The 12,942-nt window shown below is 34.3% G+C and overlaps 1 protein-coding gene across 1 annotated transcript; it reads right to left on the reverse strand.

Annotated features, from left to right (window-relative positions):
- Nucleotides 1-1,151: 1,151 nt before the first annotated feature.
- Nucleotides 1,152-7,388, reverse strand: LOC123536824 (uncharacterized). Its single transcript, XM_045320288.2, has 2 exons — nt 6,693-7,388; nt 1,152-2,307 (listed from the first exon to the last, which is right to left on the reverse strand). Exons 1-2 carry the CDS (start codon nt 7,322-7,324, stop codon nt 1,635-1,637), a joined length of 1,305 nt encoding a protein of 434 aa, XP_045176223.2. The 5' UTR covers nt 7,325-7,388; the 3' UTR covers nt 1,152-1,634.
- Nucleotides 7,389-12,942: the final 5,554 nt, after the last annotated feature.

Below are 12,942 nucleotides of genomic sequence, written 5' to 3' on the forward strand. Positions count from 1 at the left end.
AACGTTCATGTTTAGGAAATGACATTTAAAGATTTTTATTCTATTGTTCTCTGGTGGCTATGAAGCGTGACAAACATGCTAGTGAGGAGTACTGAAGGCACATTCTGTGATCATGAGAAGGGCTTACAGAGATGAACTACATTTGGCATAAATTAATGTACTTGTAAGATTTTGAACAACCCGTCTGTAATGTTTTTCCATTACAGCATCTTTTTGTTGTCGCTTTGCAAATGCATGGCTTCCAAGAAATTTACCCTTAACTATTATCTTTTGGAAATTTTTTTTATTTTAAGCTCTGGTGGCCATGGTATTTTGTATATATTTTTTGGTAAATCGAAGTATTTTGAGTAATACGTTGCACAAGGAACAAAGTATTTTAAAATCACACATATGATTTTTAAGTTCTCCTTATAAATTATATACATACAGAGAAATTATTCACCATCAGCTTGTGGCCAAGTTTATTTTGTGTGAATCAGTATTATTTGAACAAATTAGTAAATGGTAGCCAAAGGATGATTCATGTGAAATGACTATAAAAATCGGGCCGGCAGATTCTGGCGGGAAGATCTTTAAAGTTACCCTTCCCCGCCAGTTGTCAAAAGGACCAACAGCTCAAAGTTTTAACCTTTGGCCTCTAAGTATGGCCTTGACCTTGAGTTAGGGGATTGGGGTTGCACCAACAGTCATACTGAGGCAAACATTTATGCCAAATAAAAAGATTGCTTTATGCATGGCGAAGTTACAGCCCAAACAAGCTCTAAAATGACCTATGACCCCGAAGTTTGACCATTACCTTTGGGATAGGGATGCTGCGTACAATAGTCCGTCTCATATAGGTGAACATTAACACCAAAGAAAGAAGATTGCTTCATACTTATCAAAGTTATGGGCTGGAAAGCTCTATGACATTTGACCCCTAACTGTGAGCTTTGAGATAGGAACCTGGGATTTGCATAAGACACTTTGTCTTATCGAGTTAAAAATTTCTGCAAAATTTGAACAAGAATCCTCAATGCATGTCAAAGTTATGGGCCGGACAAGATCTGACATGACCTGTGACCTCCAACTGTGACTCTGACCTTTAAGATGGGAACCTGGTGTTGAAAACTGTATGTACCTGTAAGCAAAGGTGTGACGCCGACGCCAACGCCAGGGTGAGTAGAATAGCTAGACTATTCTTCGAATAGTCGAGCTAGAAACTAAGGATCATTTCTTTGTCAACATTAATATGTCAACATGTGTCCCCTCAAACTTTGTAGAAAATTCGATACATAACTACAGTTTAATCAATGTTGTTTATTTACAATATCAAAACAAACTGAACAAATAAGAAAGAACTTGTGCATTCTTATATTTTCAAAATCTAATGCCGGGTAATGTCTATATTTTATATATATTTCAAATATATTCAAGTCACATATCTGCATGAACTCCTTGTTCTTAAAGCTAGGTAGATCTAGTAAAACAATGGTAAACTGACATGATACATATTAAGTTTGATAAAAGACAAAACTTTAGTGACCCTGTGCATTTTATGCAACAATTAATAGTCTATATACTTTTAAAAAAGAACACAAAACAAACAAGAAACAGATTTGTTTTCAGTCACATGTACATTATCACAAATAAAATCAGCCCTCTTGTGGTGGTGGTGGTGGCGGCGTCTCCACTGGTGCTTGTGGTGATGCTTGGACTGTATCAAACGGTCTGAAGTTTGACCCAAATATTTGCGATGTACTCTGTCCAGGTGAACCAAAATTCGGCACAAAACTTTGACCGTAATTCCAGACATATGGATAGGGATATGGGTAAAGCATAGAAGAACCCTGTAAATTTTCCCCAACAGCAGAACATGTATTTGTATTCAACTGAATATCTAACTGTTTAGCTACACTATTTTTTGGTTTGTTACTCCGTTTGTTCACTTTCTCTTCATATGAGCGAACAACAGTTTGAAATATATCACTGTCTCGTTCAAGGTCGTCCTTTGAAGGGTTCTTGCTACCATAGTATTGTTTTAAAATATATGAATCTGCTAGAATAACTCCTTCTTTTGGCCTTCTATTGTTTGTTAGATACTTGGCAGGATTTGTACGGATTAATATGTCATGAATTTTAGCTTCAAAGGAACTAGTTGCTTCAGCAGATATTTTTTCCTTCATTTTTAGCTCACATTTTAGTGCTTTCAGTTCACCCTCAATCTTCTGTTTCTTTTTTGACAGTTCTTGCACTTCCTTTTTTTCAGCTGGGTGGCGCTCTATCAATCCACATACTGATGATGAAATGCATTCATCCATGTGACAACTGCAAATAATAAAATTGTATGCAGTGTAAATATTAAAATGGTGGAAGAAACATTCTAATTTATTACATTTGCAAATATTTGACATGTTTAACAATTGTACAAAATACAATGATTTCTAGGAAATACTCATATTCAAGTAAGTAGTGAGCATTGTTCTGAGTGTATCATTCACATAGCTTATTTTAAGGTTGAATACTTATTACCAGCCTAGAAAGATTCAGGTATTAAATGGTTTGATAGGTATATCCTTAAGTATGAAACTATGGGTTTTGTTTTTTGAACTGGGCACTATAGCATTATCATCTATTACTATTTAAAGGTACACTCCCATTATCAAAACTTTTTGTTGCGTAATTTTTACAAGGGGAACAGACTGACGAATGGACTGACAGACAGACAGATGAACCTTGCATCTGCTCAAAAAAAAAAAACCCATCAAAAACGGCTGCATGATTTGCCCAATATTATCCACTTATTCACCAATTTTAAGGTTTTTAAGGAGTCGAAATTAAGGTAGTTCTGCATGTTTGATAAACCGGGAGTGATGGCGTAACATCATTTATCCGGAAAACGTAGAATAAAGCTTAGATTCCACGTACGGAAATGAAAAATTTTATGAATTAATCGCAACCTCTGGGTAAATTTATTGCAATGGCTCTGTTTCTGTATTTCTAAATACAAAATTTGGTATTAAAACATATGACACCTTAAATAATTCGAAATAATGTCTTAAAATCAGCGTGAAATGTGCGGTTCACTTTAATCATGGTCAAATATCTTGAAAATAAGCACACGGACCCATACATTTTATTTCATCAACTCATAGGCCATGTCTTTATTTACAAGTGTGAGAAGTTTCATCAAAATCTACAATGTAGAAAAATTTCTCTTTGTGAAAATATTATGAAAATTATGATTTTCCAATAGACTCCCATTATGAAATATTGCATGAGGCCCATATTTTTCAAACCAGTCTAGCAAAAAATCTAGCACAGGACCCTATCTTTTTTATTTGCTGATATTTCTAGGTATAAAATTCTACATTCAGCATTTTAGAAAAAATTTCGATCTGAAAGTGCAGAACTACCTTAAAAATCTCAAATTTTGGCAAAGATTCCGCTTGAAAACATTTCCACCAAACCAGTGAGTATGTAGAATCTATATAAACATTAACATTTCAAACACAATGTGCCTTTAATATGATTTTCTTTTCTAATAAAAAACATGATTTCCCCATGTTTAGTAAGAACACAATTATCCCCTCTAAAAGACCCGTTACAATTCCACCAAAACTCAAATAAACCCTGCAGCTATGAGTGCAGGAATTCGATGTTTTTTTCTTTTCTAGTTTTATAAAAATTATATTTAAAATAGTACTTCGCTATTCTTTTCGAGTTTTCAAAGATTTTCATTAATACTTTACTGGTACTGATGATAAACCGGGAAAGATGATAAAGTCGACCACCTTGGAAATATTCAATTGCAATCGGTCAATACTCGAACACACCATCTTATAGTTTCCACTTAAACACCAACTGGGGTAAACAAAAACAAAATTGGTAAACATTCTGTATAAATAAATGACTTAATTATTTGTATAAAAAAATATTTATCCAGAATTACTGGGGAAGAGGGTGTTTTTTGTGCATGCTCACTGCTGAAACATGAAGGCCTGACATTGGGTCACTTTTCATTACTTTATCAGGAATGACTGTTGCAGCATTTTGAGAACGTTACAATATAATAATACAAGAAAATTTTCTAAATGACAAAGTGGTCGAATTTATCATCAGTCAACATTCATTTAGTCCCAATTTTACAATCCCCTTTCAGGGTCTCACTTCGTGTGAGTTTGCTTACTAAATATAAATTTGAATTATGTGAAGTTTTTAGCAAATGTTAAGCTTTATTTTGATACCGACCATTGATTACAATTTGCAAAAATAAAAAAATTACATGTAAAAAAACTCATTTTCTGTTCGGGTTTATCATCAGTACCAGTATGCTTGACCAAACTAGCCAAACATCAGTAACTGTTGAGAGATTTGCTTCTTTTTATACTTTTGAAGAATTATTTTATTACATGGTATGTCTGATTTCAGTACACATAATCTACAAGTATTAGAGAATCAAGTAACAACAACATAAAACATGACATGGCCCATACCATCTTCCAATCTAAAATAACCAGAAATTAACAGTCATCTTTTTGTGATAAATTGTATTTTTGTTTTTTTTTATGAAAGATACAAATGTATAAATTAACATGCTTTCTTTCTGTTGTACAAGAGTACAATAATATATCGGTTTTGTGATAAAATGTAACTTAGAACTGCATGTTTTAGCTTTTTTTAAATAAAATAAAATAAACAAATTTTATTTAAATATCAGCACCGACTATGTGTGGTTATATTTCAATAAAACTATACTGACTTTAAAAGCATACATTTCGCGTCGGTATTTAAAAAAAAAAAAAAGACATGTTTGAACTTATTACGTCGGTATTTCATTACAGACTTCAAACCAAGAAGTCGGTTTTTAAAATATGAAAAATAACTTGTTTTCCGAGGAATCTACGGGCATTTATTGAAAAATGCAAACTACAACATTTATTGCAAACGAGATGTCAATTAATTTGCAAATAATTTTACCGGTTGTTAACATGGTTATTCATAGATACAGTTTATCATTTACCTAAAAAAATCATGTGACGGGTATCAAAAATCGTTCAAAATAAACCCGAACAAACCAGATGTCTGATGATGATCATAAATAAATGAAACATAAGATCCATAAGATAGTAAAGTTATAATCTCTTTACAGAAATAACTTGATAAAATTCTGTCAAATATTCATTTATGTTAAATCTTATTGCGCATAAAAAATGTTTATATAAGAGTCAAAAGAGAAGTTTAGGTGGGTCAATGAAATTCATTCACGAATGTGCTAATTTCCCGTGCGCTCACCCAAAAACGTCTTGCGCGAACGTATTTTATTTACCTTTTGTTAATTAATTATTATATATTATATACGAGTTAATTCCACCATAAATCCTACAAAAATACCATTTATTGAAAATATATGGGCGCAGTTTGTTTATAGAAATTTCCCGTGCCCTTGCCAAATTTCAATCTCGTATAAAATCGTTTTGCGCGAACGTATTTCATTTTCCTTTCTTAAATTTATTATTTATGTTATATACGGAATGAATTCTGCTAAAAACCCTATAAAAGTACGACTTACTAAAGAAATACGGGTGCATTTCTGCTATGGATATTTCCCGTGCGCTCGCCGTATTTCAATCTCGTATAAAATCGTTTTGCGGAATTTATTTCATTTTCCTTTCGTATGTTAGTTATTTATGTTATATATTATGATTGAATATTGTTAAACACCCAACAAAAATACCTTTAATTAAAAAAAATACAGGAGTTTTCCTTTTTAGTTGTATTCCGGATTAATGTGTGGCCGTCTCACATTATCAAGTACCAAATACCATTTTTTTATGGTGTGCGAGATGGACAAAGTTTTGTCCAACAAATTTACCATTTAATTAGGTGGTTTTAGTAACACTTTCTTCTAACGCTGCGATGACAAGAAAATTCTTACTTCGAAAGTAATTAAACATTTCACAAAATCAGACCTGGACATCAGCATAATGTATTTTCAAAGAAAACGCAGTAGAAATACATTCCCTTAATATTTTGTATGAATATATAACATAGCTGTGTAATTATTGTGTGCTTGTTATGAAGCTTTCATCTAAATCTAATCGGACAATAAATTTTCAATAAAAATGTCTCATAAATGTCAAATAATGCGTTCAGTACAAATAGATATTATTTTTCCAATACTTAAGCGGCTTCGGATTCGTAAGACAAAAAAAATGAATGAAATAAATTAAAATAAAAATAAATGATTTTACGCTTGTGGCATTTGTAGCAGTCCAAATATTTTCAATACCGCATGGAAAATATAATTTGAAATGAAACACCTGTAAATAATTAAGATTTAAGACTAACATGTCGGAAAATGGCATGAAATCGAACCCGCTTTACTTTTGACTTTTTCATTGTACATGTATTATTTATTTGGAGATGTTACAAATGTATTAACGGGACATGCTTCCAAATGGACATCAAAATGTTTTTTTGTTTTTTTTTTTAAAAATGCAAATCGTTTATTTGTGTATGTGAAATAACGTACAAATAAATCATTTTATATCAAATTTCAATAGCGTGATTAATGCTTTTGCTAGCGTATCAAATTTCGTGAAATTTACAATGAAATCGGTAACGAAAAATCAACTAAAATTTCAGATTTTTTATAATAATCTGGCGATGCAGCTTTTACAACAACAGTCATATAAATATTAAAAACATACCGATTTTTCGTGTGTCCGAGTCGCAGATGGCATCTGGTACATAAACCTTTCGAATTATCCGTGAAAACAGCAGGAACGGGATTGTATTCCTGCCAAACTTTATCGTATTGTTTCGTAATTTCACTTAATTCGTTATTCTTTAACATGCCTTCGCGTTGTTTTAAGTCTATTTCCAATTCAATGGGACTTCTGTATTTACTAGTAAAATCTAGTCTATATTCGTTGTCATCTGGAAAGTTCAGAGATCGCTTGGATGTAGAAGTTCCATCCGTGTTAAAAGATCCTAGACTCGACAGTCCTTTGACCGCTGGAGAACTACCCTCCTGTACTTTCACACTGATTTTCGGAGTTCCACTTTTGAACGCGTGCGTTGCTAATTTCAAAAATCTGTGGTAATTTCGCTCCGTTAGGTCCACGTAGGTATTCTCATCATCAAGAAAACTTATTTTCAGTACGAAAAGTCTCTGTAAAAATGGTATCTCCGATTTCAGGAAATGTTCGAATTCAGTATATCCCATTCCAAACAAATCAGCATAGTTGCAATCTATCAGAGCACATCTTTGGGTCCCGTGATATTCGTAATGCACTTTAATATCAACAGGATCACTTCCTACAAATTTTGAAGAAGCCATACTGCTGATTTTCTCGCATAAATGGTGCAACTGCGACGTTACAACTGACGCATTTTTTTTATCAAGTGACCCCCGCCCTTTACTGAAATATCAAAATTTTACTCCTTATCTGATTGGACCGGCAAAATTCACAGGTACAGCTCTCAATGACATGTTGGCAGATACCGAGATCATAAAGGGAAAACGGTTGTTTGAAGTGTTCCGAAAGTAAACGAGTGCAAATTTACAAACGGGAAACATCTTCTTAACGGGTAGTATAGGCTCAGCATCGGGAAGCTGAGACAGAGACCCAGAGTTTGGTAATCTACTGTGATAGTAGGAGAGTTCCAGCTTATAAACGGTTCAGCGTTATTGGCGAAGTACAGCCAAGGCATCGGGGATATACCTATATGGTAGTTGAATGCTACATATAATAACACATAGGCGCTGAGCATCCAGGAGTCGGGGCAATCATATAGAGTTTGAGAGGACATAGGCCGAGCATCTATGCGATAGGACTCGTATGTTGTTGATTCAAAGACATTGTCTAACGGGAACTTCAACAAAAAGACCAGTCAAGTATAGAGTCTCCAGCCTATAGGAGTTTGAGCTAATCATTTTTAATTGAAAATTGTTAGTTTGAAACATTTAGTGATTTGCCTGATCCATGAAATTGTCTAGCTGATAATAGAAATCATTTACGGATCATTGGTACACGAATCATTTAGGCAAGGTAGCCAGAGGAAAATTCTATATATGAGATATTTGGTCTCACCAGCTCTACGTTTTAACAAAGGACATTCTACATTCGTTTGTCAGCTAGTCTAAAACATAGTCACCTTAGCGATTGGACCAAAACCATTGTTCAAGATACTAAAGGCGTAGGCACTTCCCTGGGTCATATAACCAGTATCCTGATACCGTTGTCACTGAAATCAGGTGCGAAATGTCTATTGTTTTTGTTAACTGCTGCTGAGGGTACCAAAACTCAATGTTAAGGCGTAAAAATGTTCCAAGGAAAACATAACGGATTACCTCGGATCTATGGACACAACTGAATCTTTTTTTGTTTATTTTCTTTACTTCACTGGAAATTCTAAACGTTGTATCACCTTATTCTACTAGCATGTAATAAAAGGATGTACACAAAACAATATGTATAGTATATGTCCACAGAGGTTCAACGACATGCATTGAATCAGCCAAAACGTTGAAATTGTGGAAAAGCGATGGAAACCGCTGGAAACTAACTGCACATTTTAAATGCCGCGGAGGTTGGTCCCTTATTCACAACATAACATGAACATGTAAGATCACTGATACGAGTTCCGTGTATGCATGCATTACACCTGACCGGCTATAGAACCAGGAAAAAGAATTGGAGCGTCTCCCGTATTTTCTTAACTCAAAATACTAACCAGTCTTCCGAAACAATGTGGACTACCGGTGACGACTTTAAACACACAGAGTTGTGTCGAATGAGACAAGTATCAGCTTGCTACACCTATCTGTTCGTCGGCTACAAGCTCAGAACAGTTGTCCCGTAATACAACAGGACAGCCCTTCTATTTAGTTTTTTACATCTGGTGGAGAAACTGTACGAATCTTGACCTGTTTCTTATCCCAACTTTGTCACTGTATGAGATACCGTCTCAGAACTTTATGTATTACCTCTTACATCCTTAGAACTTTTAAACAGTAATTCTTGGCAATCATTTTCGACGATGTTTTCTGTTTGCTTTAAAAAAATAAGTTATTCAGATTTTAGAATGTTCAGTTTTTTATTCCTTATTCGGTATTTCTATCTTTCATGTTCACGTCATGATGATATATGTTCATGTTATGTGTTGAACAATTTAGAATCGGAAATGAGGAGGATCGAATAGGGAATAAGGAATTAGTTACTTATTCCTTATTTGAAAAAAGGAATAAAGAAACGGCCTACACTTCATACTTTATTATACTGATTTGTATATGGAGACCAGTCCATTTATAACACGTAACTGATTCAATTTTAAAATTTACCATGAAATTAAGATGCATACAACTTTAATTGTTCATCTTTCCTTCGAAATTAAAGATCATTCTTCGTATGAAACACTATATTATGTATTTGAACTACTTACTAAAAATTATTTCAATACATTTTAATTTCTTATTTATTTGGATTGTAAAATGTTTGAAAAGTAATTAAGAAAATAAGCGATAGTATCAGAAAGGAAAACGTAGTTCTGGACGCATGTCTCAATTTCTTGTAGTTCAGATAGCCAGTTGAGACAGTGTTACAGTACGTTTGAAGAGTGGAGACATTGAGTGTTACTCTGGCAGCCATGGATCAGATGTCTTTGTAAGATAGGTGACTGCATGTCCAACCTTGACTCGATTTTTTTTTGATCTGACTGAAAGGATGACGATGATCAAATTTTGTGAAGGCAACATCGTCTATGTAAATCTGCAATTATAACTTATAAATTTAAAATAAGTGTAACTAAGAATATTATGTTTCTAACTGACTGATATGAATAACATTCATCTACTTTTATTACTGACTTTTACCTACTTTCTACAATAATATCTTCATTAATTCGTTACTTACATCAGACAACAGTTTAATCGCGCTTTCACCAGATTTCGAGCCCATAACCCCAAGATATGCGCCATAACTCGAACAGAAATGATTTTTCTAGATAAAGCTAAGGCCATACCAAATTGATTAAAAGTTCTTCGGAAAATTTTCAAAAATAAATTGGAGCGGGCGAGCGAAATTTTTATTTTATTTTTTTTTTCTCAATTTTGATTTTTTCAGAGGCGGGTAGATTTTACATGGAGCGAGCGGGCTTTTTTTATTTTTTTCCCAGCTTGGACCCTTGAGGAGGCGGTTATGATTATACATGAAGTTAACATTTCTTTAGAAATAACACAGAAATCAAACATTTACAGTATGGGTAACACAGTATATAGCTTTTCTATTATGTTTTAAAGACTACATGAATGATTTTGCAAATAAATTCTTGCCAAACCTCACTGAATCACTTTGGTTTTTTTAGTTATAATTTCTAAGGGATGAGTGTCTTATTTTTAATTTTGATTTTTCTACATTAATCTGAAGGCCTGCCTATTTAACGGCACAGCATGAGGAATATTTAAGACAAAACAGGCACATGTGTGGAATAACATTTCTTCTGAAGCACAGTTAGATGGCTTCGGCACATGAACAACTTTGTGCCCCTAGTGGAACTCCAACCCATAGAGGTGAAGGGAAGTAACAAACCACTTGACCAGTGAGACCAAACAGAGTTGGTCATACAGATGCTTCGACATTGCTCGAATCCCTTTGGAATAATTTCTTAACAGATCAGGTTAGCTTATGATTTTGTGGTGGAGATTCATTTCAGGCAAAAATGATAACAAGACTGACAAAGAATGATCCCAATATGGCCACCCTTAAAGTGTTGTTTGTTTTGCTTTGACTGAACTAGAAATTTAGAGTTGGGGAGGTCTGTTTTTTTCCAGTTTTTTTTTTCGTTCTATCAATTCACAGCCAAGTAATAGACAAACAGGCAAAATTGGGGTTACAAAAGGACAGATTTTATATCTACACTACTTATTTGAAAAGCTAAACAATTTTTAAATTGACTAAATGCATTTCGATAGAATATCTGACTGCTGTACTAAAGAAGTTACGTTCAAAAAGATTTGGCCTAGACAATGTGATAGGTCGGTCAGGATCTGTGAACAAACATTTTTTTAAGATAGTAGTCGGCCTCAGCTTTGGGCTCTAGATATAACATACTGAACTAAACAACTGATAACAAATGGTTTGAAAACTATATCTGAACAATATTTCAAAATATTTTTAACTGCATCCCCGTGCACGTCTTACAAGTCGTGCTTTGTTCCTTTCACTGTATTGAACAAAAGTAGAACGTGCCTACTTCATTACCTACCGACACATCGAAGGCCATGTGTGGCACTAGCACAGACACTCCAGATTTAAAACAAATGATGAACAACACCATAATTCCTGACTTTTTGAGTTTTGGTCATCAGTAACATGTATTACGGATGCATGAAATCCGATCAATATTACTTTGACGCATTAAAACAGCGATAAAACCTGCTTTGCCGTTATTATTCCGGACCGCATAATCGGGAAAAAAATTTTTTTTCGGAGATTTTTATGTACGTGCGGGCGGGTGATTTTTATTTTTTTTTCTCGGGAATGAAATTATTGATGCGGTAGTTCCGACGAACGACATATCAATTTGGTATGGCCTAAGCTTAAATTTAGTTTTTGGTCATTTAAATGTTATACATAATAATTATATTCTTATAAATGTCGTTTCATTAGCAGCACAATTGTATGTTTATTTTCTTTGTCTCCGCACTATTAACTTACTTCTAGTCATTTGCTGCGTAAATTGTTAAATGTCAGTCACTGCTTAAATTGTTAACGTCAATGTTTTTGTAGATGTTTCCGTTTCTTGTATTGATCTAGGTTTGCAATATTAAGTAATATGTTGTGTATTGTTTGCGTGTCCGTATGCACTGTCGTTACTATTTATGACGACAAACGATGGATGTTTTTATAAACACCAGTCTGAAAACATTGTTGTTAATGTAACATATATCAGAGCTATGTCACGGATATTAAACCACTTGAATAACAGTCATAGATAAACCTCCTGCAATGTTTTAGTCAATCTTTTTTATTACGGTTTTAAAAACATAGGTAAATAAATCTTACAATGTAGAAAGAAAGTGTGATCAAAACTCAATACATCAAACACGGTGCATACTACTGCATTAACTCAAGAACATGTCCAGACATTTAATATATTGCTTTGCCTAGTAATTGTCACTGAAATACCTCAGCTTTTATCGAATAATGTAAGTTACCCTGAAATGTTTTGAAACGTAGGTATAAGGTGCTGGGGGGAGGGGGGGGGGGGTGTAGGGGCTCTCCCCTTGGAACATTTTGAAATATAAATATGAAGTAGTGGACTCTAGTGCATTTCTTGATAAAAAATTTAAGTTACGGGAGGGGGTACTCCTATTATTTTATGGGGGTAAGAGGGGATCTCCCTTGGAAAACTTAGGTATAAAATGGTAGCCTTTGGTCATTTTTTTTCTAAATTTTGAGGTACGGGAGGGGTACTCCCATTATGTTAGGGGATGGGAGTCTCCCTCTACAATATTTTTTAAATATACGTATGGAAGTTTGGCTTCTGGTGCATTTTTTTGTCAAAATGTTTAGGTACGGAAGAGGGTAACTCACATTATTTTAGGGGATGGGGTTTCCCCAAGAATGTTCTGAAATATATGCATGAATTGGTGGCCTCTGATACATTTTTGCCTGTATTATGGGGTAGGGGAGGAATTTCTCATTTTAGAGGGAGGTGGGTAAAGGGGTCTCCCCCTGGAAAATTTTGAGAAATAGGTATGAAATGGTAGCCTCTTGAGTCTTAACCAATTGTTTGGTCAGAATTTTGAGAAAATATTGTTCCTTTGCCTATATAGTTGGGTCCACCTTTGATCAATATAGGTAAGGTGGTGGATGTGTGTGTGTGTGGGGGGGGGGGGGGGGGGGGGGGCGAAGGGGGGGGTCCACGGGTTTGTTTCAAAATTTATTTTCAACT

This window comes from Mercenaria mercenaria, chromosome 3 (assembly GCF_021730395.1).
Source record: "Mercenaria mercenaria strain notata chromosome 3, MADL_Memer_1, whole genome shotgun sequence".
Taxonomy (NCBI): Eukaryota; Metazoa; Mollusca; class Bivalvia; order Venerida; family Veneridae; genus Mercenaria; species Mercenaria mercenaria.